The sequence below is a fragment of the Caloenas nicobarica genome, chromosome 24 (genome assembly GCF_036013445.1).
Source record: "Caloenas nicobarica isolate bCalNic1 chromosome 24, bCalNic1.hap1, whole genome shotgun sequence".
Lineage (NCBI taxonomy): Eukaryota > Metazoa > Chordata > Aves > Columbiformes > Columbidae > Caloenas > Caloenas nicobarica.
This window is the reverse complement of record NC_088268.1, coordinates 3212263-3239012: the sequence shown is the minus strand read 5'-3', so window position 1 is coordinate 3239012 and position 26750 is coordinate 3212263. Positions and strand designations below refer to the sequence as shown.

Genomic DNA, 26750 nt, shown 5'->3' with positions numbered 1-26750 from the left:
TACCTAGGATCACAGAGAAACTTGGTCTTTTCACCTTCTTCTCTCCAAATAAGCCATTCTCGGAAAGAGGGATGAACAAACATTCGCGTCATATCTCTACGTTTGATAAGAAACATAGAAAGGTTCTCCATCCTCTGCTGAAAGTCCTCCCACTCCAAAGTGCCCTCAATGTTACCTGCATTAATGGCCTGAAAAATATGTTCGTCTGTTAAAGGATGCAGAGATGCCACTGCCACATTCAAGAGAGGCATAACCCGATCAAAGGAAGACTGCGTTGGGAACTTCATATTGCACTGCAACAGGTAAACTTCAGACAGAGACACTGGCACTACTTTGTAGCTGGAGCTTTTAAGTACTAGATATCCTTTCTCTATGAGATCAAAAGTGAGTTTTAGGTACAGGTAGGACCCTTGGCTCAAGGTCTTGAGGTGAGAACTGAGTTTGCCAAACGTCGTGTTGTCCATTTTGCCGTTAAGCGAGATGTTGTTCTGGATCTCCGAGCTGCTGTGTATCCGATGAAGGATGTACGCCTGCAGGTCCTGGTCTATGGCTTCGTTCTCTTCCAGTCTATCCAAAAATATTCGGTGGAAGGGCAACAGCTTAATTATTTCCTACAAAGAGAGAAAGAAAAAAAAAAAGGATACTCATGCTGGCAGTGTTTATTATTCATTAAGTAAATGTAACTCATGGTGCAATAGCACCTTTGAGACTCCTTTAAGCCCTTTTCCATCAGGGCAAGCACACGAGATGGCAGTTTGTGCCCTCAGGACCTCACAACCTCATCTCTAATTGAGCAGATTTCGTGTGAAACGTGACTGTAATAAAAATGAAGGGCAGGGTTCCTAATACCGCATCCAAGGAAAGGGCTGGAAAATTCACCCGGAGCAGTGGCCTCATCATTCCCACCCCATCCCAACCACGTATGGACACGTCGTCCCTTCTGCTGGCATGTCAGGGGAATCACCCGTGGACAAACAGACCATGGATCTGAGGCTAAAAGAAATTTTGCTGAAGCCAAGTAGAGTGTGCTCTGGTGTCACACAGCGGCTCTCAACAGGGAAATGCAGGCAAGCAGCAGGACAGATAATAGCAAATATCTTCCAGTGCAACATCAATACATCTATCTGCTGCAGGACAGTGTAACCAGGGATGCTCTCATCCTCTGAGCTCACTGATGATGCTTATGCAACATAAACCACAGATCAAAGGCCTTTCCAAGGGAATTCTTGCTCTCAGTCACTGCAGAACGAGGAGAAATGATGCAACGGAGCCAGACGAGGCAGCCGCAGAATCCATCAATTCTCCAATAAAATAAAGACGGTGAGCACAGCGCGAACCTCGAGCTTGCAGTGAAGGCTACAGGGCTGCAAAAGCCCTAATTAAATGAGGAATTCAAGCCATAGGGATGCCATTTACCTACGATTACAAAAAGATTTCTTCCAAATGATGTTTAACCTACAAGAAGTGCAGCACAAAGTCTGTGCTCTGCGGTGTCTCGGGGAACAGCTGCTGTTCCCACTGCCCCAACGGAGCTGGAACCAGCGCTCAGCTCCCTGTCAGGAGGACCACAGCAAATCAACCCGTGTATCTCAGTAAATATTAGCAAATCTCAATGAAACTGCTCATGGAGGTCTGTAGAAATGAACTGCGCAGCCCTGTGCTACTGAAAAAAATGGCTAATGATGAAAAAATGAGAAACAGAGCGGCTCTGAGCTGGCTCCCGAATGCATCTCATCCTTCTGACATCTGTCTCCTCGGGGCTCCGATGCTCAGAGCGAATGTTCCCACCAGTGATGCTGCAAATCAACCATCTCTGCTGGGAAACAGCTGAAAGAGCAGATCTGCCCGAACTGGGTCACTGTGTTTGCTCCCCAGCTCGCTCCGTTCAGACGAGCACTTGAGCCAACAAACCAAGGTCAGCTTAATCCTTACGCCAAGAGAGCGGTGACGAGTAGCTAAGGCTGGAGGCAAAAGCCTGCCCAGCTACAGAATGAAAATACTTAAGAATTACCCAAACGACACTGAGCTTAGAGCTTCAGCACCTGCTCGGGATATTTTTCATTGAGCTGAATAATGTCTTGACCCGACATTGACTCCTCCAGAGCAAAGCAACGACACCTTCAAGCTTTGGGGTGCGAAGATGTGAACCCCTTCATCTTTCTGCATGGAGGAGAGGACGTTCTTGAGCTGCACAGGCTGAGAGACAGCAGGACCTGCCCCCCATACACCAATATCCCAATATCCCGATACTTTGGCATGTGAGCTGTGTCACTCAAATGAACTAAACAATTTGCCGATGAACATTTATTGACGTGAATAAGCAATGCTGGATGAGATCCTTTCAACAACGTGGAGTGAGTTGGGAGACACGAATGTAAAGCCAAGTACAAAAACACCAAAAGGATAAGCTGAAATAAAGGGTCTTAAGCAAACCCAGATATCCACTAAGACCTTTATCAAAGCCCATCATGATGACGACACAATTCATGACAACTCTCGGTCTCATTTTACCTGTAGGCTTGTCCTGACTGTCACCACCAGCTTCAGCCAGGAAGGGAATTTTCCAATCATTTTGCTCAGGAATGATACTATGGTGTCTCCGTAATCTGGTTTGTGAAATTCAGCCTCATTTAAACCATCAATTAGTATGATGAAATCTTCATCAGGGATCTTCCTCTCTGAAAGAGAAAAACAAAAAGCATTTATTTGAAAGGCCAGACACGCGACTATAACGTACTGCAAAGTCACTGCAGTGTTTTAAAGCCTCATCAGATATTGCTAAAGAAGAAAAAAGACGCACTAGCGGCGTTTTATGATCCATCAGCTGCATATACACACAGAGGTGGGCCCACACATACGCTATTTCCATTCTTATTAAATACGTATTTAAGTTACGACACACACAAATGCGATACCCCACAGATAAAACAACTAGTAGTCTTTTAAAAAATTACCTCTTTGACAAAGGCCAATGTTATCCAACGTGGATCTGTACCTTTCTGATAGGTTTTAATAAAGATATTATTAGTGGTTCTCAAGTGGTATCTTCTCAAAGGTAATTTTGCCTAATAAACTCAAAAACGGGTGGTAACGGGACATCTGAGTCCATTTGACGTATTTGCTATTAACAGGTACTACAGATCCTGCCCTGTATAAAGTTTGTTCTCCTTTGTAAACTACTGTGGACCGATCCTGCTACCAAAAAGCTCAGTATTCCCAACGGCAGGTTGGCTTTTCTCTTTGACTTTAAACTGCAGCAGGAAATTTTCTATACAAACCCAACACAATGTTCATGGGTGACATCAGCCCTCTCAGTTTTGTTCCTGGGAGAACAGAAAAATGTGTACATACCTTGTGTTCGGTACTGCTGAGCACTGAAATCCCACCCTGTCCTTGCCTTACGTTGATTTATCTCCTAACCTACTGTTAATATCCACACAAAACCCCACATATTTTGTGCTAACATTACCGTAGATCTTTTTTTAGTGAACCCCTCAAGTAGTATTAGTGGGTACACTAGAAAACACACTTTATATGACTCTCTGAAATCTTGGAGTGAATATAGCACCTGAGTTTTATACCCACATCTCATGCTTCTCGTAAAGCCTGAGGAGAGAGGAGAAAGCAGAGAGTGGGGGAAGATTCAGAACTTTGTTCTCCTATAGATTTAGATTCCTTGAGATTAAAAAAGAAAATAGATTTGAGAAACGTGAATTTAACTTTCTCAGTGACATTCACCATTAAAGGCTGCGCAATAATTTTGTCCCAGTAGCATTAAAGCTTCAACAGCACCTCGTAAAAGACCTGCCGATATATTTACAGAGTCTTAAACGTTATATATTTTAAAACCAATTTCCAGACACTGTTCATTTTGTTGCAAACCACTTGGTGCGAATTAGTTTGCCAGCACTCTCCAGCAGCAAGGCTGAAAGATGGGAATGCACAACCCAAGCGGGAAAAAGAACACCACCACCAAAAAAAAGGTTTTATATTTTTATATATATTTTATATATATTTATATCTATTTTTTCCACCGAGAACTTTTTTTTCCACCTCCCAGAACTTAGGACCAGATGGGGGTCAACCCGCTTGGCAAGAAAAATGCTCTGAACTGGAAAACTTCACAAGGAGTTACTGTAACATCTATGAATTATTTTCCTTTACGGCAGCGGTTCCTAAACATCTCTTTTTCTTTTTTGCCAGGAGTGTTGGTAGGAAAGCGTGGCCACGCTCCTCCTACAGTGACATTTCTCTGTGCCAGGAGAACCAACTGCTGTGGAGCTGCTCTCAGAGCTTGGACCCGCTTTTGAAGAATTGATTTGACCAAAAGGGCTTCGGATGTGGTAGAAGCTGCATCTATTTCACGTTGGCTCCTACACTGTCATACGCAGGGTGGTAACAGAAAATTATCTGGACTGTGTTTGCAGCCGACTTGCAGCCATTTTAACGTTGTTTTGCAGGACAACGGAGTCTTGAACTCTGCAGCGTTCTGAGAGTTTTCATGGCAACGAGCAAAGATCTTAAATATAGCGACTGTCACAGTGAATTAGTTATATCTTGGAGAGGAAAGAAAGAAAGAAAAGGAGAAAAAGCTGATGCTGCATTAGAAAAAGCTCTGAAATCTGTAGTCATGATAAGGCTTGTTACCACTTCTCCTAGAAGGGTATCTATAGATTTTAGGGTATCTATAGATTTTAGGGTATCGGCTCTTTTGGTACAAACTTCGATTCCTCAGAAGCTCACTAAATAATGGCAGGGAAAGGGAAAAACATTCACCCCCTAAAGAAATAAATGAGAACACAATGTCATACGCAGAGCTGTGCATGCAAACCGTTGCTTGTCTTCACCTTCAGAACTGTGAGGGATGTGGAAAACAATAAAAGAGAAACTCAAACGCTGTCTTAACATTAGTGTTTCATTTTTGGGTCTGAATTGCACATCAGGAGGAGAAGGGGTTAACCCCTCGCTTCCAAATGAGCACGAGGGCATCGTGTCAGCTTCTTCACATCCCACCGCTTCTTGAGATGCAACACAGAAGGATTAATCACAAAATCATTTTGGTTGGAAAAGACCCTCAAGATCATGGAGTCCAACCGTTCCCCCAGCCCTGGCACTGCCCCGTGTCCTGAGAACCTCATGTCCGTCTGTCCAGCCCCTCCAGGGACGGTGACTCCAGCACTGCCCTGGGCAGCCTGTTCCAATGCCCCACAGCCCTGTGGGGAAGAAATTGTTCCTAAATCCAACCTCAACCTCCCCTGGCGCAACTTGAGGCCGTTTCCTCTGGTCCTGGCGCTTGTTCCTGGGGAGCAGAGCCCGACCCCCCCTGGCTCCCAGCTCCTTTCAGGCAGGTCAGAGATCAGAAGGTCTCCCCTCAGCTCCTGTTCTCCAGCTGAACCCCCAGCTCCCTCAGCCGCTCCCATCACACTTGTGCTCCAGCCCCTTCACCTTCTAAGTCAAGAGCATCCCATTTGCTTCCCAAAATGTGAAACGATACTGTAGCCAGCAAGAGCTCGGGGTGTCTGAAGCATCGAGACCGCATCTTCTCGCTCTGAGAAGCCTTGGGGTTTGTCTTCTCTACCCGTATTTCTCCAAGACGGAAGGGATGACCCGACCCTCCCCTCCGGGCCATCCCGGCGGCGCGAGGGACCCGCTCACCTGCCAGTGTCCCTGTCTGACCCCCCCCAGCTCCAACGTCCCCCCAGGCGGCTACAGAGCGCGAGACGATCTCCCCTCAGCCTCCTTTTATCGCTTCGTTTAAAAGCCGAGACGCGACTAAGCAGCACTTAAAAAATAACAAGAAAACCAGGTGCGTGGGAGCTCAGGGAGCGCCGTTCCGCTACCTTTGTGCAGATTCTCCAGGGGCTCCAGGACGCCCCTGCGGAAGGAGGCCATGGGGTCCTGCACGCAGGAGCGCAGGCTCAACATGCTCTGCAGATGCGGCTCCCGCAGCAGCTGCTCCCGGTAGGCGACGAACTGGGGCGAGCGGCAGAGCAGGGCGGCCACGTTGTGCACGAACTCGGGCACCAGGCAGGTGTAGGCATTGTCAGCCTGGCAGTAGTGATAGGCGACAACCTAGGAAAAGAGGGAAAAAAAAAAAAATTAAAAAAAAAATAAAATGCATCCGCATCAGACGCGCGTCGGGGCAAGTTGTTAAAAGCGGCAGGTTTTGTTTGGTGAGTTTGATGTGTTGTGGCAGGTGAAGTCTTTGGGAGTAGCGAGTGTTAACTACCCATGACAAGAATCCAGACGAATCAGTTGGTAAGAACAGGCACTGATCCTGAAAAATGACCGGACCTGCCACTTGAGGAATAAACGAAATCAAGCTGTAGCTGCTCGCAGAGACGGACACTGACAGTACCTGACACATCGGGAGCGACAGGATTGTGCTCTGAGCTCTGTTTAAGGACTTGGCGTCGGTAATAACTTGTGATTGTTTCCCTGAACCGGTTTTTTCTTTGCTGTTTTCAAATGTCGGGCTCTGCAGACGCAGGCACAGAGCTCTAGCAAGGCAGCAGCTGCAAACAGATTCCCACCAACAGGGGAATCATCAGGCTTAATATACACTCCTCATCCACTGTGATCCTGCTCCTCATTCAGAAAATCAATTCGATTATTAAAAATTAAAAAAAAAAGAAAGGAAACCTCCTTTTTCTCCCAGCTCACCTAATTTTCCCAGCTCTTCAAACTCTGCTAGAACCCATTAGTCTCTGATAATATCCAAAAATATCCCAGCAAGGCAGGTGGGATCAGTTTTGTACCCAAATCACCACCACCCGGGAGCATTTCATTCTAAAATTAAGTACGTTTCTGAACTTCAAGGACAATATAACTGAGGTCGTTGTGGTCTCTCTGGGTGTTCCGTGAGCTCTGTGAGCGCGACGGATGGTACCGAGAAATAAAATCACCTGGCTGGAGGGTCCTCACCCATTGCTGGCTCAGCACCAGCTTTCCATTTTTAAATAGACGAAATTACCAATGGGGTATAATGCACTAATTTCCTTCCACAGGCGAAACGAGGTGTGACGCACACAGCGATGATAAAGCAAGGCTGTTATTTCAAGCATCGAGCCCTAATAAATGTGTTTAAGCTTTAATGGATACCTCCGAATTCCTAACAGAATTTCTCCTACAAGCCAGTTAAACATAATGCGTTCCCTTAGAGAACAGCACCGGGTAAAGGAATAACAAAGGTAGTGATTTCTTTTCAACAATCCTATTTATTTGGGGATTATAACTTGCGGGTTCCGCAGTATAAAGTTTTTAAGTGGCCCTCCCTCCATATCAGGTTCCCAGTAACAGAAACTAAACCGCTTTAGGCAGAGCCCTGATTTCCTACACGATCGCTGCGTAGACACAAAAATAAAACCGGCTTTTTACGAGAGGTCAATTAACTTCTTCCAGGAACCTAAAGAGAGATCTAAAGTCATGGAGAAGGGGACTCATGAAGGGAATGGTCACCGCTGGATATTGGGACACAGACACAGCGACAACTGAATTAATTTAAGGCCCTTCATGTACCTTTTTGATCCTTGTGCTGGATTTGCTGGTACATTGACTAAGCCTTAAACAGTAGGATAAACACAATGCTCAACAGGTGGGATCTGAAGCTAAACCAGTCAGCAACGAAGATTTTGGAAATGCAACCAGAAGAAAGGCATGATGTGTTCTCAGAAACGCAACCGCGCCAAGATTCCAGCTTGACGTTACTTATTCTCCGTGACATTTTCTCTATCTTCAAATCAGAGACGCTGCCAAAAGCAAACTGAGAATCCCGGCTCCGCGCTGACACAACCAGTCAGGTTGGAAACGCTTTTCTCGCCCTGGAAAACTTGTCAATTCCAAGCGTTTCCCTGTCCCACCCTTGGGAATGAGACGGGGTAAATGTGAAAAGCCAACAGCCCGGAAACGAACTTTTCGTTGAAAAAGGTGCGCTCTCAAGAAAAGCTTCATTTTGCATAAATCAAACTACTTTGCTTGGTTGGAAAAAATTCCAACCAGCTCTCATCACAAACAAAATCCTTGAATTAAGCATTTAACTTTCTCTAGAACTGTAGTACAATAAATGAAATCACCAGGGAGCGGCAGCTCTTCCATAGCTATGGACATGCCTGGATGATGCCACCAGTAAATAGATATTTTTGTCTGATACAACTTAACGCATAATTTTTCTAATCATAGTTTCAATTTGAACTTTGTCATCACGTAGCACAAAACACTATAAACACTAAATTGTGCCTCCAAAACTTTTAAACCTTTATTTCGGCTATCAGGTTTGTTCAATGACGTTTACGAAGTTGGAAGCTGAAAAACTCCTTGCTCCAAAGTTTGATTAAATTTAAATCACTGGGTTGCAAACGTTAAGTACGCAACACCCAGAAATGACACGAACTTCATCTTCTCAACTGCTAAAGCAGAATAATGAAAGACAATATTCATATTCTCTTTAGGTGGTAAATCCAGCACATTTTCAGGAGCTTTTCTACATCACGGCCATGCAAACTGCACCCCAGATCTGCAAGGCCAAGCTTGGCTTGGGCTCAGCTGAGCAGATATGGAAGAATCCCATGAAATTAGGAAAATAAAAGGGAGATTTCCTCGTATAGGTCAGGACCTATGAAAACAGTTGCTGGAAGGGAAAAGGAAGACACGCATGTGTTAAAAACAAGCCAGTTATTTCAAGAATAATGGGAAACGCCAATGGATGAGGATGGGGAGAGATGCAGGAATGCAGTGGGAGGAGAGGGCACGGACTGGAAAAAATGAGGCACAAAAGAGATTGTGTAACACCTACAAAGTACAGAATAGAAAGAACAGACCGAATTGTGAAGGGGGAAAAAGAAAAAGAGAAAGAAAGGGGAGAAGATGACATGACAGGAGAGGCGGGAGATACCAGCAACGTGAGCAAGGCTGGAAGGACAATGTGAACGTCAAAGCAGAAAGAGGGGCTGAGGACGGCTCCGGGGAAATAAGTTAATTTTGCTTTATAGGACAGGCCAATTTTAAGCAGTTCTCCGGCACTATTTGTGAAAAAGAATATCCTCCATTTAAAATGTGTCCCTTGGACATCACGTCTCTGGTGTGACTTGCACGGGAGACATCCCACCAACCCCTGACAGGACCAGCCTCACGGACCCCCCAGTGCTCTTACTTCAGTGCTCTGCTTGAACCATATTCCTGCGCCTAATAAGATTTATCTTTTTTTGACCCACAGCTTCAAATAAACTCAGTGTAAAATGCCATTTTTCCAGGCATAACGCTGGCTGCAATCACTTAAATGGAAATCAGCGCTGCTGCATTTTATCCACTGTACATGACTGTGCGTGTACGGGGTGACCCAGTTTATTGGGACCGTTCGTTACTTTTACACAGCCGAGCACGCCCGTAAATGCCCTCTGAAACTCATTAGTGTCGCAGGGCAGCGAGGCTCGGAAGTAACGAGTCCCTCCATCTCCGGGAAGGTAGGAGCGCTCCCTTTCTTTTTAAACGCCTGCAGCAATAATGAGCTTATGGCTCGGAGGACGGGGAGAAGAGGCTCTGAAGCCACCAGCCCTGGGCTAACGCGATGGACGTCCAGCTCCTCCACCGGCTGCTCCACGCGGGGCACGACCCATTAGTGCGGCAGAGCTGGATGTCAGGGCCATTTGTTTAAGTGCTGCTACCGCGCAGCGTCCAGAAACCCAAAGAATAGAGCTGTTCAATGGGTTGTTTAAAACGGTGCAGCCATCCCATTAAAAATCCTCTGTGAGTAAAGGATAAAACCCTCAGGGTAAGCGGGGAAGGTGACCTGAAGCGGAGGGGACACAGTTCGGGCGTCTTCCTCGGAGCTGAAAGGTAAAGGTCGCCAGGACACGTATTTGTGGGCCAGTATTTTCCAACACAGGCTCGAGTTGGTGGGAAAGCCTCTAATTTCATTTCTCGGAGGGGAAGGACCAAAGTTGAGTCACCAGACCTGGAGGTGTTTAAAAGATGTGTAGACATGGCACTCAGGGACACAGTTTAGCGGTGGACTCGGCAGCGCTGGGTTTACGGTTGGACTTGATTATCTGAAGGGTCTTTTCCAACCTAAACAGTTCGTGATTCTAAGGTCATGCTCCAGCTGAGACGCATCAGCACAAGTCAGACATTGCCAGGCACTATTTGAAGACAGAAAAGCGGCACCGCAAGGACGGACACGTGGTCGCTCACTTCCCCTGGCCAGAAGAAGCAAAGTCACAAAATATTTTAACAGGTAAAAGATTAAACAGTGCAAAGGCAAAAAAAGCAAAGCGCAACTTGGGAGAGGTGTGGAGCGCTGGTTTTTCATGGGATCTTCGGTTTGAAAACCTTACCGTTCATATTCACAGCTTTTTATTTTTCCTGTTTCACCTTATGGTCATTCTGTGACACCAGGCAATACGTTAGAGGCACTACAGAGCACTGGATGGGTTTACATGAAGCTCTGTGTACCTGGCTCTCCGGGAAAGCCGACGTGCATCCATCGCAGCAAAGAGCCAAGTCTAAGCTCAAATCGTGGGCATTGCAGAAAAACCAGCAGCCTGCTCCATGTCAGAGGGCAGCCTTGAAATAAACTCAGCAACCCTGCAAACTTATTTCCATAATACATGCATCTATCTTAAAACAAAAGACTAACCGAGCAGTTTTGCCAGAAATGCTTGTGTTTTATTTGCAAGTGTCAAGATGGGTGTTGCAATGTGAGGAGTTTTAGTCATGGCTTTTGAGAGTTTGCCAGATCTGGCAAGACAACCGCGCTTCTCCTTCCTTGCAAGTCTCTCTACTCCACGCTACGGCACAGGGGATGGAGAAAAGCTGCAGAGAAACCCCCCCAGCAAGGACCGGTGCTGAGAGCTGGGTCTGACACACGTCTCCACCACGACCGGTGGAATTTCGGCACCAGCTCCTCCGCAGAGGCAGGAAAAGCCCGAGACTAAAACAGAAAAAAGGGGATTGCGCCAGCTCAGTTCCCAGCAAGAGGATTAATGTTACCTTCAAAATTAGGAAGTCGGTTCACAGAAATCTCTGCTAAGTAATGAACCTTGCCATATACTTAATATTTTCCCCGCAAGGAATGGAAGGCAAAGGATTTACCTCTCGATGCCTCAAGTTTCCCGGCATGTTTCTTTATCCTCGTCTAAATAACAGCCCTCAATACAATGTCAACCGCAACCTTGCCCGTGACCCTGGTGTGACAGCAAGACTCTGAACCTCCCCTTTTAAAAATATCCTCCCTTGACGTATCCAAAATGATCACGAGGGGCCAGAACGGGACAGTCAGAGCCGACTGGGGTGATGCTCCAGGTAAATCATACAAAGGCGTTATTGTACTTGCAGTATTTTCTCCACTAATCCCTCAAGGCAGAATCACCCCGCTTCCGCTTCCAAAATCTGAGTAAAACGGGCCGTTAGGAAGGGAAATGACAAAACAAATAGAGCAATCTCAATTTTAAGCTCCTTGTTTTCTCTCATTCTATCAGGAGAAACTACTGCAAACCCTAACAAGTATCCAACTCTTCCTACCCTGCTCGGTACTCGTACGGCAAAAAAACCTCTTTTTCTGACCAAAGAGAGGGACTGAGACATGAGGAACCTCAGCAGCTCCCACCAGGCTCTGGAAGGGAGTCCTGCCCTCTGGTTTTGATGTTTTTCCCCTCCTAGGGCCCACCGTTGAGGATAACTGCAAATAACTCCTAAACCAGCTGGATACAGTTTTCCTGGCATGGTTTTTGAGGACAAAAAGCACACCTGATGCTGTTTTTCTAAATTGCCTCATTTCTAAGCATTTTTCTTCTCCATTAGTTTGCTGATGAACACTGAACTAGAAATCATGGATGACTTCAAACTGCTCCCAAAGAATACAACAAAATAATGCTCTTTTCCAGCACAGGAACACCGAGCGGAGCTCCTGCAGTCTTCGGTGACTTATTTCTAAAATTAATTATCTGTTCATCTCTGACAACAAGAGCTAAAAGCAACCCTTGCCCCCAAGAACTTGCTGCGTGAAAAAAACAGGCAGCAAAGGACAACTCTGAATAATCCAGAGGAGGAAAAGCAACTGTTCACCTTTCATTTCTGTCATCAGCGACACACAAGCTCTGAGTTTTGGGGTAAGTGACATTTTCAGAAGGAAGGGAGTGGGTGAGCGGGACGGCGCTTCCCACCGGCATTCTGGAGCCCGCGCCAACCAAGAAGCTCGCTAGTGTATTATTAATCCGCTTTCATAACGATCTGCGTTTCTCCAGCGCAATGACCACGGCATAACCTGAGAACGTCCTGCTTGGTGGGAGCAGAAGAGGAACATCTGGAACATCTGCCCACAGCTTTCTCTAGCTCCTCACATCTGTTTCATAGAGCTCCTAAAATATCCCCAATAATTGTGGTTGTCCATCACTGTCGACACTTTCTTCCTGACTTCAGTTCTGACTCTAGGCTTAATGCAACTATAAAGCACACACATCCAACAAATACTTTTCCAAGCAGATGAACCTACGAGTCAGTCTTTCCGTCACTTCCTTGGGCTCTATTTTCTCCAGCCAGCTGAACAAAGCCTGTTTTAAGTAGGGCATCAGCAATCCTTTTTTTATTCCGCAGCTACAGGAATACGCTGCTCTTCTTTCCCTTCTTCCTGCACCAAAGGACATTCCCTTTTTTTAATCTTTTCTGGTTTAGATTAGACTTCACAGAGCCTTTAGCTTATCTATGCGAGGGTTTTCCTAAAATGTCCCCAAGAGCACCTGTTGGAGCATCAGACATCCAGATTAAGCAGCTAAATTATTTTAACCAACTATCTTTACTATCATCTACCAAGACACTCAGTGTATTTGCTGCACTTAAGAGTTCAGCATCTTCAAAGCCTCTTACGAACAACAAATTCTCACGGTGTCTCAAAGGCAAGTTAGATGCGTGTGATCGAATTCCCGACTGAGGCGATCGCGCACACACCAAAGAGCTCAACGCCGCTGTTTTAATGGATTTTCCATTCTGTTGCCAGGTCAGTAATCCTTTTTCTCCCAGTGTCACTCAGAGACTTCAAACCCCCCAGCTGGGGTGGAACAGTCGGTGTTTGCTTTATCTCGCAGGACATCACCCGGCACGGTTCTTTCTAAGCAAATCCATTTATCTGCTGTTGACAGCGCATATTCATCAGCGGCGACGCTGAGTTGTGCTACTCAGGAGGTTACTAAGAGTGCACCAGGCACACGGCTTCCAGTGAGCAATTTGACAAACATCCTAAACCATTTTATTTGCCTTTATTTCCCTTCCTGAGGCTCGATAATCCATCAAACTTACTGGTTGTAGCCCACTGCACAGCAGTTCTGGAGAAGGCGCTTGATGCAATAAAACCAGAATTGTTTATGATCAAGAATTGGCAGCAGGAACATGGAGCTCAAAAAAAAAATCATTTAAAAAAAAAAAAATCAAACCCAAAAAATCTCCTATACTTTCCGAAACTTCTTCCTTTGTGGTAGGAAATGAAGCTCTGAATTGGGGTTTAAGCAGGTGCTTTATTTCAACTGCAGCGCTACCTGGACAACAACCGCGCTCTTCCGAATTGAGAAAACCCAATAACACCTTGTTCCGTATTCCCAGCCTCAGCTACCAAAGGACCATTATCTGCTCAGATCACTTTTAACAGGCTGATGAGATCCCGGCGTCCCAGGATCCCAACGGCAAAGCTGGGAACGGACCCAAGGTCTCGAAGGCGGCACCAAACCGCGTTGCCGCTGCTCTGACTCAGCCCAGGAACATTTTGCTAAACGCTCCGAAGCTTTTTCAGAAGCTCCACGTGCTGTGTCAGCTCTTCGGGGCGATTCCAAGTACTCTGAGGTCAACGCGTCAGCCTTGGCATCGATCTTTTCACGAGGTTTCACGTTTGGAAGCCGGTGACAGTTATTTCTGGAATCCGCCTGCACAGTCAAGATTTATTGGGAGATTAACAATTGCACTAAATATCTGTAATCCCGCTGCTGTGGGATGAGCAGGGCTTTAAAACCCTTTCCTAAAAGAATCTGCAGCCAAGGTATAACAACCTATTTTTGTTTTATTTTTGGCTATAAAGATTGTTTCTTGCTCTTTCCTCTAGTGATCAGAGATGCAGAAAAGCTTTAGTGCGTGATCTACGCGCTGGATGTGACGAGTTGTTTGAAAGAGTCTCATCCCTTCCCTTTTTCAGGAAGAAACTGAAGCTAAACCTGTGTCCATTTATCAATTCCATACCCAGCAGGATTACTTAAGCACTCAGGGGAAGAAAGATGAGCTAGATAAGGTATTTTAAGCAGAGACAGCACACTTTACTGGCCTTTCTGGTAGTCTGTAATGCTTAAGATTTGCAAGGAATACGATGACTAATGCGTCCTGAACAAAACCAGACCTGGCCATGGCATTCCTTTCAAGAACTCCACGTGGAAAAGGAGAAAATCAAGCCTTAATATTTATTTACGCACACACCGCACGCTCTCTGCCTTGCAGGAAAGCAGATAGGACAAGAGTATCTGGCGCAAAAAGCCAAGCAAAACACGTCCTGGTAGTAACTGGGAACAAAGACTTTGCTGGATATTTTCCTCTCCAAAGTGGGAGCGGGCAAGAGGAAAAGCATTAACTGTTCGCATCCTCTCCAAAGGTGTAGAAGGAGCAAACTCCTTGGATTTCAAAGCAATATAATGGCATCTGCCCACCAGCAGGGCTAAATCTCAGTAATACGATCAAATTCAAGCTGTAAATCTCCCCTACGACAAGCGATAGCGTTCTATACAACCCGCCTTTGCCATAGCAGCAAATGATTTGTGTATCACTCAATGCACTGTGATTTGTTTTGTTCATTTTTCCAAAACAATGCCCCAGCGCACACACAGTCTTGTGCCTTTACCCACCGTACCATCCCTGCCCCTTTCAAAATGAAATACTGGTCAGACACTTGGCAATTTTGTTTTCACTGTTGAAGAAATATTGCGATTATTCTGGCAACTAAGTCATAACATAACACGATACAGTGTGATAAACTCTCAGAGTATTTGAGTGTATTTGATGTAATGGGAATTCATTTTACGGAAATAACTTTCCTGCGGTAATAAAACTCAATTCCAGAAGTTTTTTCTCTCCCGGTAAGCGAACGCACGCATTTTCCAGCACGAGTGAAGGCAGGAGACCTTCTGATGGGTTCCATTAAAACCGAATTTTTCCCAAGGACCAAAAAGCATCCCCGAGGGGGCCGTGTCCGTACCTGCGAGGCCAGTCTCCGCATGGCCTCCTCCTGCCGCCGCCGCATCTCGGGCGTCCCCGGGCAGCTCCCGCTGGCGATGGACGAGTGAGCAGAGGGCGGCTGGGCCAAGGGCAGCTCCCGGTTTGCATCCACGTCTGTCCCCCCCCAAAAAAAAACCAACGTTATGAATTGCAACAGGTCAAGCGCGACTGATAATATTCCAGACTAGCAGCTACTGTTTTCTAGTAGGTCATTCGTGGCTGTTAAAATACTTTCCATGAATATTCTGGTTGGGATTTTGGGCAGCAAGAGGCTGTCAGAGTGTCCAGTAAGAGGCTCCCCTAGAAATTTCTTTTAGATTCATGGAATCATTCGGTTGGAAGAGACACTCAAGATGATTGAGTCCAACCGTTCCCCAGCCCTGGCACTGCCCCATGTCCCTGAGAACCTCATGTCCGTCTGTCCAACCCCTCCAGGGATGGTGACTCCAGCACTGCCCTGGGCAGCCTGTTCCAATGCCCCACAGCCCTGTGGGGAAGAAATTGTTCCCAACCTGAGGTTGAGACAGGAATTAAGAGTGTGAGGCTGTATTTATGCCAGTTTACTAATGCCGATAACACAACTGCTGTAGTATAGTTGGGTCACCTGATTACCATTTATTATTAAACGCAGATTTCACTAAGCATAACAGTATTTTTTTATTCAGCATGTGAAAAAAAAAGAATCAAAGAAATATGCAGACTAATTATTATCTTCTATAGCTAGACTAGGACTTGTGATCCCTTCAGGAAATAAAGTCAAATGAACTGATTGATTCTGCAGGCTCCACCCCAATAACTAACACTGAGGAATCATTCAGCTTTGAACTTCATGGACAAACCGGAGCGTGAACTAAAAGACCGTGTGTTCAGAGTGACCAAGGAGCTTTGTCCTTTGTGCATGGAAGATGCAGGACGCTTTCTCATTGGAAATATCCCAAAGAGTGAAGTACAGATGTCTCTTTGATCTCCAGAACCCTCCGAGCAGGCTGGGGACACCCACAGTTGGTGCACGGCAGAGCTGCAGTTAAACCACAGAAACAAGCTCTGCCTTTCACTACACATTGTCCAGTTAGCTCTGACAAGGGACATCATCCAACGTGCCAACATTCGGTGACATTTCAGATATTTCAACATGGCTCAGAGCACCGGATTCCAGTAAACAGATTTAACTATGACTTCACTGAGATACAGTGACCCAGATCCTTAAAGATACCTTTAGGTGCCTAACCCGGTATTTTTAGTCCTGCCTTATTCACTTACTGGGAGCTGAATGATTTTAAAATGTTTGTCATCCCCACCTGCAAACATGTCAGCACAGAGTGATGTGAACTGGATGAGACCACGAGAGGCGGCGCAATCCTGGGTGCGGAGCCGACACGGGCTTGCGACCCACCCTAAACATTTATATTGCGATAAATCGAGATAAATAAACTGTATGGGAAGGAGAACGCATCAGCGTGGGTTTGTAATAATAGAATACTGGCAATTAAAATTGGAGTCTTTCCAATGAGAGAGAATCCGTAATGTTTTTAAGCCAGAGAAATAACAGACAGACTATTTAGACTCTTCAAAAAGCAGATTTGGAACAGGAGCAGTGCAAATATTGCCGACAGGTGCTTCCTTTGCTTGGCAACGAAGCCGATTTCTTGGGCTTGAAGAGAAACGGGATCCTTTCAGCCAAACCCACGATAAAAGTTGCTGGAGAAGCTCTCTGGTTTTCGGAGAGCCGGGTACTCACGTTTGGGAGAGGCGTGCGGGCTGTCGGAAGCGATCTGCCTCATCCGCGTGCCGTGGCAGCTGAGCGCCACCAGCCTGGAGATGATGGCGGTTTTCCCGAAGCCGATGTTGCCGACGATGACGACGCCGCGGTTGACGCTGGCGTTGGAGCTCTGCAGCTGCGCGTCGATCTCGTGGAACACCCAGTCCCGGCCCACGAACACCGACTCGGTGGTGATGCTGGGCACCTCGAACAGCAGCGGCTTCAGGGAGATGTCGGGGGGTCTGTAGGGTGCGAAGCGGACTGGAAAGAAACACAGGGCAAGGACGCAAACGTCAACGCTGACAGATAGTTTGGAAACGGCTGTTTACACTGCAAAAGGTGAAAAAAGTACAAATCTCTTTATTACCCAAAGGTTTGCTGTTAAAAGTATCTGGTTCATTCACAGCGTTTTCCACCAAGAGAGAATTTTATAGAAAAAAGTAGTTTACGGCTGAGGAAAGCGAAGTTGAAGAAATGAATTTTCTTACTTAAAGTCATTGTAATTAAAGGCTGTGCCACAGGCAGAATGATTCGCCTTGGTGACACAGTGTTGTATGTCTGTTTGATATATAGATACACGTCTCTTCACCTGGTCGGTACAATGGGGACGAACAAGAATCTTAGCCCTCAGAAGCGTTAAATCAACCCGAGTGAAGCTATTTCAACTGTTTAAAAGTATATGAATGAAATCAGACCGCAGATAGGGTTTTCCTGTATGGCAATTAAAACATTTTTTCTCTTTTCACGAGGAAAATTGGTGTTGCAGGAAACATAAAGTTAACAAGGAGTGCAAGAAATACCTCCCAACAGATCATGTATGCGGTTTACCTCTAAAAACATGGACATCGATCATGTTAATTTTCCCCTTCTTGTATGCATTAGGTTATAATAAAATGTGCAACTAAACCCAAACCAGCCTTGAAACTTTCTCAGGAACATTTGGGGGTGGAGGGAGAAGGTATTTGCCATTCTTCCCATTTGGCACAAGCTATCTAGGGAACACGCACCTAAAAAAAAAAGAGTAACAACCATGCACAGATCCGGTGCAAAGATGCCATTGGAAAGATCAACTCATACGGTGCGTTCTGCCTCTGAGAGCTGTAATTGGGAGATGATACATAGAAATCTAAAAAAATAAAGTGATGGAAGCACTTTGTGTTGGCAGAGACAGTTGCTGGATCTTCCCACTTTATTGCCAAAATGGTTTCTTAATTAAAAACTTTCAGAAGGTGGCCACGACGACAGCAGGTGATGCCCACTCAGGGAGGTTAGTCACTGCGTGTTTGAGCTGCAAACCTTGAATTCTAGAACTTAATCCTTCAAGCCAGAGCTAACTCAAGGAGATGGAGACACGAATTCAGAGCTAGACTTGGTATGGGAGCTCTGAACACACCTTCCAACTGCAACACAGGGTTTGTACTTGATGTACAACCCACAGAGACGTGAGGAAGGAATTGTTGGCGCTGAGGGCGGTCAGAGCCTGGCCCAGGTTGGCCAGAGAGGTGGTGGCTGAACCATCCCTGGAGACATCCCAGGCCAGGCTGGACGGGGCTCTGAGCAACCTGAGCTGGTGCAGATGTCCCTGCTCAGGGCAGGGGGGGCACTGGGGGAGCTGGGAAGGTCCCTCCAACCCAAACCATCCTGTGATTTTATATTCAAACTGACGTGGTAAGCTGTACAAAATGTAAACTATGGATAATGTAAACTTTGCTCAATGTTATCTCTTGGCACAATCACGCTCCCATCCTTTACATTAGCTGCTTCCACTGGAGTTCGTTTGGTTTCTCTGAAATTTTGAAAGCCCTCAGACACTCGAAAAGCACAAACATTACCCAGCAACTGCTGACGTCTCAGTTCTTCACCCGCTCACCATCCGCTGTGGGCGTGCAGGTGGTTTAACCCCCATGCAGATCTCCTGCTCTGGCCCTCAGATAATGCTACCGCACCAGACTTCGTACTAAACGCATCAAAAATAGTTTATCTAATTACAAGAGAGGGATGTTTTATGTACATGGGAAGAGGTTCGAGCTGCGCTGTCACCCTGGGGATCAGGCTGGGAATAAAAACACGTGGTTTTGGAAGAGACCAGAGCGCTGTGTTTGCTCTGCGCTTTGTGCATGAATCCCTCTGGAAGCTACAAATGACACCGGGACCTTCTCCCTCCGAGTCATTAGGAAAAGGTTCTTCACCCAGCGGGTGCTGGATGCTGGAACAGGTTCCCCAGGGAGGTGTCGCGGCCCCAAGCCTGATGATTTTCAAAAAGCATTTGGACAACGTCCTCAGACACACGGTGTGAATTTTGGGGTTGTCCTGTGCAGGGACAGGAGATGGACTCGATGATCCTGGTGGGTCCAGCTCAGGACGTTCTATGATTCTAAAACAAAAAATAGCAGGGACAGTCTCCCATTTAGTTTCTCTGCACTGGGATTCTTAAATGCTGGGAATAAAGCAGGGGGCTGTAACTCGTCCCCCCCGATACAGGGCCAGGAATTGTTTCACTATGTCAGCCCAGTGCCAAGAGTAGAGATATTAAAGTCAAATCCGAGTTTAGGATTTCCAGTTGAAACAAATTGCTGGTGAGTGTAACAGCCCAGATTGATGCAATTTCACAGTAATATCTGGAACATGTAATAATTTGGGAAAAAAAAACCAAACCCTCATATATTCAATACAATGAAAATATTTCCAAATAGTGGTGGTTTGGGTTTTTTCACATCATCTCCTTTTCCCTCTCTTTTTAAAAATAGCACGACACCTCAACTAGGATCAGAAGCAAATTCCAACAAATTGAAACACTGCTGCTATTCTCATGCAACCTTCACACACAAAAACCAAGCAGAAAAAAAAGAACAAAAAGAAGAAAGAAAATATGCAGTGCTACATGTTTTTTTTAAAGTGTGTCTGGAAAACAATTTGATCCCGTTCCTACAATAAAGTTTAATGTTTTGGATGCAATCACTGCAAATGCCGAAGCCTTGGCAAGCTGCTCCGTTCGAACATATGGAAATTTTGTCTGTCAAACTTTGCTTTCTTCACTTACTGCCTGCTAAAGCGTTTTTATAACTGCCTCACCAGCCAATGCGATTTCAGTACAGACTGCGATCCAAAGTGGCACAAACCCACTTTTTTTCTTCCAGTTGGGGGCTCATGTGTTTGGTAGGAATCGTGATTGTGGCGCTGAGCGAAAAACCAATATTCCACTCTCCGGCTCCTGATTTCATACCTGAAGACAGCAGGAATTTGCTCAAAATCATCCCAGAGAAAATGAAAGTTTAACATACGGCCAACAGAATCCCCTTTCCTTATGTACAGGGGAGAACAAACTAGTGTCATTGCACAGCGACGACCAGAAAAAAATCCCAAATGAGTTTTCCTGGCCACGCTAAAGGGGTGGAAGTGGAAGGGTGGGCTGAAAGCCCCAGGACATGGGGTGAATCAAGTTGGAATTGCCTGGAAGTCAATAAAATACTTAAATGTCAGCCCTGGCTCCTCTTCTCATTGCTAAGGTCTTTTTTTTTTTTTTTGGAATTCGCCAGGAGGAACCACAAAAATTTCCCCTCTCAAAAGGCCTTTCAGAAGGCAAAGGGCTGCCTGAATCCCGGCATTGTGAGCGTCCGCAGAGCGATGCGTCGGGACGGCGGCCCTTGGCTCCTTCCCTACTGCTATGCGGCACGCTGTGGAACGGGGCCGTAATCCCTTCCTTTTGTTCAAAAATAGAAGAAAAATATACCTGCCTGTCAAAATTTTCTCATTTCTTTTAGAAACTATCCAAGTTCGAGCCCTGCGGTGCTCAGATGGACAGAAGGCTGGCAGGGGAGCAATCAGGGAGAGGAATTTGGAGACCTTGCGCAGGAATGTCCTTATGGGACATAGGGGTGGATGTATAGGCTCAGTCCCAGCACACGCAGCCCATCCCAGCACCTCAGGGCAAGGTGAACACGAGGAGATGGCCATCACCTCAAAACGGGTACGAGTTGTTGCTGGGGAGATTCCGACTGGACACAAGAGGGAAATTTTTCACATGAGAACAATCGGCCATTGGAATAATCTCCCCGGGGAAGTGGTGGATACCCCAACATTGGACGTTTTTAAGATTTGGCTGGACAGGGCGCTGGGCCAGGAAAGGCTGGAGCAAGCACAGCAGGGCCAGCCGGGCAGGGAGGGGATTGTCCCGCTCTGCTCTGCGCTGGGGCGGCCTCGCCTGGAGCATTCACTGCGTGCAGGGCTGGGGACACAGGGTAAAAAAAGATATAAAGCTGCTAGAGAGTGTCCAGAGAAGGTCATGAAGTCGGCGAAGGGTTTGGAGGGGAAGCCGTGTGAGGAGCGGCTGGAGTCCCTGGGTTTGTTCAGCCTGGAGGAGACTGAGGGCAGAGCTCATGGGGCTGCAGCTTCAGCAGGGGAGCAGGAGGGGCAGGGCTGAGCTCTTCTCTCTGGGACAGTGACAGAACCCCAGGACAGGGAACTGCTGGAGAGAGTCCAGCGCAGCCACGAAGATGCTGCAGGGAGTGGAGCATCTCCCGTGTGAGGAAAGGCTGAGGAGCTGGGGCTCTGAGCTGGAGGAGAGGAGACTGAGGGGTGACTCATTCATGGGGATCAATATGGGAAGGGGCAGTGTCAGGAGGATGGAGCCAGGCTCTTCTGGGTGATAACCAGTGACAGGACAAGGGGCAATGGGTGCAAACTGGAACACAGGAGGTTCCACTTAAAGATGAGAAGAAACTTCTTCATGGTGAGGGTGCCAGAGCCTGGCCCAGGCTGCCCAGGGAGGCTGTGGAGTCTCCTTCTCTGCAGACATTCCAACCCGCCTGGACACCTTCCTGTGTAACCTCAGCTGGGTGTTCCTGCTCCGGCGGGGGGATTGGGCTGGATGAGCTTTTGAGGCCCCTTCCAACCCCTGACATTCTCATTCTGTGATTCTGTGAATGGCAGGAACATGTGCCAGGGGAGGGTCAGTTGGACATGAGGAAGAGGTTCTTCACCCAGAGGTGCTGGACACTGGAACAGGCTCCCCAAGGAGGTGTCCCGGCCCCAACCTGACAGTGTTCAAGAACAGACTGGACAACGTCCTCAGACACACAGTGTGACCTGTGGGGTGTCCTGTGCAGGGACAGGAGTTGGACCCGATCATCCCTGTGGGTCCCTTCCAGCTCAGGACATTCAACAACTCCATGACCACATGGTCCTTGTGGTCCCTCCCCAGCTGGTATTCTACGACTCCCAGATTTCCAGGAGGACGCCCCGGCTGCTCGTACCTCGCAGGTCCTGCTGGGCGCGGGCGCTGGCCACGCTCTGCCGCGGCATCCGCAGCGACGTCCGCAGGGGCGCGTGTCGCTGCTCGTCCAGGTACGCCAGGTCTTCCAGGTGGGCCGAGCTGGTGGCTGCCAGGAGAAAGCAAACAACTGCATCACACCGGGCCTCCACGCCTCATTTTTCCTTTGTTTCAAGCAAAATACACAGAGTTGTAACTCCATCGAGTCACGCCAGCTAAGACAAACCGAGCCTAACTTCCCCCAGCAAGGATTAAAGAAACGTTTTGTTAGCTTTTTCTCATGCCCTATCGGTATTTGCTCTGGTTTGGTCTCCTGTTGATGTTCAGAAATCAAAAAGATACATGGAAAATAGAGACGCAGAGTCTCGTATCTGATATAAGTTCTCTCAGCCACAAAACCCAACCGTGTGCGTGCAAAGCTTGACAAAGGCGGGCGGCATTTTCTACTACATAAAGCAGTATAAAGCATAAACTGTTTTATACTGGACAACCCAATAGTGCATTTTATGCTGAAGCCCACAATCTCCCCTTCAATTATTTTAGAGCTGCATAGTTTGATACTAACATCTATCTGTTCATAAAGCCAGAACTAGCAGCAGAAAAATTAAACTTTAACACACCAGCAAAAATACACAAATGAATAAGGAAAATGTTCTCAGAAGCAAAGAAGATAACGTCGCTATTGCAATGTTACTTGCTCGTGGGAGAATTTAGTTTTCTTTAGAATGCTGCATTAAATAGGAATTATTGACTGGTCTCTGCTGAAGGTGCCATCATGACGTGAGTAATGTGGTTAGAACAAAAAATGCAGCTACAAACTTTATCTCGCTCTCAGAAACTGGCAGGTAATACAGTGTAAGCTGCTTTTTCTTCCATTTCCCCTGAAGCGCAGGGATCGTCCCAGCACCACCCAACAAAACCCAGCGAATCAGTAAAAAGCACAAAGGGAACAAGCAGCCTGATTTTGAAGGATTTTCTCTCCAAACCCCATGGCATGAAGCATCATCAAGCTCCTACCACGATGTAACATTCACAGCGATATCAGCAATCAGGTTTTAAGCAACGCTTTTTCCATAGCTGCCCCATGATGACAAATATTTGTAAAATTGCATTTAGGTTTGGTGGGAAATGCCTCCAGACTGTATCAGAGGGCAAGGACTGGAGTTAACACCGGCCACCGAGCTGCATCAACCCATTGTTATTTACGGTGGTGATTTGAAGATTGGAGAAAATGTGGTTTAAAGAAAAATTTGGATCGCTTGCATCTGAATTTACCCACTATTCTGCCAGGCCAGAACCCTTTTCAGCCAAGTAATGTACAGAATATTATAAAATGAAGGAATGACAACTCTGCAGGAAATAAACTTCACAATTATAAACAGAAAACTTAAAAATAAGTCTTTGCAGATCGTCAGCTCTGCTCTTCTGAGAACCATTTCCAACATTCACACTAGGCATTTACCAATGGAAATCACACTGCTCAATATTCAGCTGCTCAGTACTCTGTATCCCATACTGCTTATTTTTCCTTAGTTTTGGGGCAATTACCATAACGAGATTATTATTTTAAATTGAACTAATTAATTAAATGACTTCTTCAAAGACTTCCTGTGAGGCTGACGTTAATTCTTCGCTGTGAAACGGGTAAATGTTTTGCCATATCTCTCTAGAGTAGCTCGCGGCACTGGACTCTCTTCCCACCTTCACCATCATCGACCTTCACCATCATCGACCTTCACCATCATCCGCACCGACCTTCACCATCATCCTCATCAACCTTCACCATCATCAACCTTCACCATCATCGACCTTCACCATCATCGACCTTCACCATCATCGACCTTCACCATCATCCGCATCGACCTTCACCATCATCCGCATCGACCTTCACCATCATCAACTTTCACCATCATCATCACCTTCTACAGCCGCAACCAAGGAGACTCGTACACAGTATGAGCTGCCAGCTCCACTTCACGATTTGCCACGGATTATTTTTGCGATCGTCAGCACCACCATCCAGCCATTTCTCAGGCTGATGAACTGAGATTTCTCTCTCCTGATTTAGAACTGAGGAGTAATTGAAGAGATCCAAGGCCAGAGGAGCCAGAAGTAATTTTTTTCAGTACTTCAAAAATTACGCAAGATCAATTTAGCTTAGAAAATATAATATTACATTGTTCAAAGCTTCCTCTCAATTCTGAATCTTATCCCACGGAATAAGACACAGCGACTGCAGATAAAACACAAGGGAGGAAAAAAAGCACCTCTGCAAAAACAATATTTACATAGCGCAGAGGCAATTCTCCCAAGGAAATGGCAAACAAATAGTGGAAGATAATTCCGTTTCAATGTAATATTTGAATGACAAACACAAAACAACCTGATTAGAAACTGGTATTTGGCAGCCCAGGGAGCGGGTGGACTTTGCAGACGGGGTTTCCTGGGGGAGATGCTCTGGTCCAAGGCAAAGGATTCGGTTTGTCACGAGTGATGCACGGAGCAGATCGCGTTATTCAAGGTAAAATACTCTCTGCTCACCCCAAATTCAGCTGTATTAATAAATACGCTTCAGATCTAATGACACCATTTTGAGGTGGATTTCTCATTTAAGTCATCAAGAAACGGTCAAAGACAAATAGGACAATACTTAGTTTGGGGGTTTATCTGAAGCATCTGCAGCCTCAAAAATACAAAATTTATAGGCATTTATGCGAACCCTGCAATCATCTTCAACAATACACTTTGCTAATGGGTAAAGAATTTACAGTTAATAAATAATAATATATTTGCTGCTCTTTTATATTCTCCAAGAGAAGGGAGGAGCTAGTATTACATAAAGCCATTTCAGTTCCCTGTTAACATTCAGTCTGACCTTATAAACCACGCGTGTGGTCTAAATTACACAAGATTTCAGGTTTCGTTTCATGGGTAATGGAAATGGAATGCAACCTTCATTGTACACACAAAATGCAAACTTTTCTAAGAAATTTGTGTTCACCCAAACCCCTGAATGCTCTGCTCCAACACCAAACATCTTCTGATGATCAGTATGAAAAATGTTGAAGTATATCAAATGAAGTATCGTGTGCATTGCTGAAATAACCATGAGACATCATCAGAAGCAGTTCTCCCCACAGGAATTTTCCATTTAGAAGCAGTAAGTCAAACGAAAAGACAAATTTTTGTCACGCTTAATGACGACGACTGCAGAAAGGAGATTTCTCTTCAGATAACGAGAACATGAAAAAGGCTGTGATGCGCAGGTACTGCGCCTGCCTTTAACTTTCATCTGCCCTAAAGGCAAAGAAAAAAAGTCTATTTATTTCTTACCTGCTACTGAGTTTGGCCGCGGCATCAGGTAGAGAGGAATGGACTGGACGGACTGGGACAGGACCGTCTCCAGGTTCCTCTCCGGGATCTTGTTGAGGCTGTAGGTCGACGCCGTCATGTTCTCGTCCACGCGGTACAGACACGAGTCCATGCTGGACTTCTGCGACTGCCAAGGCTTCAGGTTTCCTCCCGATCCAAGTTCTTTACCGCTTTCCCCTGCGTATTTAGTGCGCTCCACGTTTTCTGAGTAGCTGGTCAAAGTAGCTTGAAGGAAGAAATGATAAACAACGTGAGTAATAAGGAAAGAATGGTTTACACACAGGCTGCTCCACGTTGTGCAAAGCAAGAGCCAAAAATGACATTCATCATATTTTCCACGTTCATATAAATCAGAGATTATGGAATTTAGTTTAATGACACCGTCTCTACTTACTGCTTCTAAAAGAACGCTTAGGCTACAAAGTTTTGGTTCATATTGGTAAAAGCAATTTCTAATTATGAAGAGTACTAAAAATTATGTGCAGCATTGTGTTTGAATACACAATTCCAGAAAGAGCAGAAATTATGAAGAAAAACCACCCTTCAGGGAACGTTTGCAGCTGACGACCTTGAAGTGTCTGACACCGAAAAGCCGCCGGCACAGAAATCTGATGGGAACAACCTGGATTAGCCGGGATCAGAACCCGAACCCAACGCCCTGTTTGACTGACAACAGGTTTTTACGAAGCTTTTACTGTAATCCACACATTTTCCTTTATATTATTTCGTTTCACAGATGGGGATCGTTGCTATATGGACTTTCACACTGGGAAGTGACGACACTACACTGATCACTCCACTAAGATCTTCTCCCCGTTGGTGTTTTCCCTTCTGAATTCTGCTGCAATTATCCCCCGGCTGTAACTCCCTTTGGGCTCCTGACTTTCCTTTCATCTCTACATATTCGTTCAAGGTCATAATCGGAGCTCTGAGGCATTGAGAGAAGGTCGCAGCGCTCACTCCAGCTTATCTGAGTGTGTCAAACTTGTCAGGTCCCAAACTTAGGCAAGAAAAAACCAGGAAAAAGAAGAATTAAAAAAGTAAAAAAAAAAAAAGGGTCACAAAGCAGAGCTCACTATCCTCTCATTGCCCAAATCACACCCATTTCACTCCTGT

General features: G+C 46.0%; 1 protein-coding gene across 4 annotated transcripts in view; it reads right to left on the bottom strand.

Annotated features, from left to right (window-relative positions):
* The window catches only part of TANC2 (tetratricopeptide repeat, ankyrin repeat and coiled-coil containing 2), a 184359-nt gene that overhangs the window by 39371 nt on the left and 118238 nt on the right, over nucleotides 1-26750 (bottom strand). For all 4 annotated transcript variants that reach the window (XM_065651122.1, XM_065651123.1, XM_065651124.1 and 1 more), the window contains 7 exons: nucleotides 25596-25859; nucleotides 22246-22371; nucleotides 16973-17254; nucleotides 15215-15348; nucleotides 5841-6072; nucleotides 2512-2678; nucleotides 4-611 (listed from right to left, as the gene is read on the bottom strand). In XM_065651122.1, coding sequence (XP_065507194.1) covers nucleotides 4-611; nucleotides 2512-2678; nucleotides 5841-6072; nucleotides 15215-15348; nucleotides 16973-17254; nucleotides 22246-22371; nucleotides 25596-25859 — 1813 coding nt within the window. The remainder of the gene's footprint in view (nucleotides 1-3; nucleotides 612-2511; nucleotides 2679-5840; nucleotides 6073-15214; nucleotides 15349-16972; nucleotides 17255-22245; nucleotides 22372-25595; nucleotides 25860-26750) is intronic.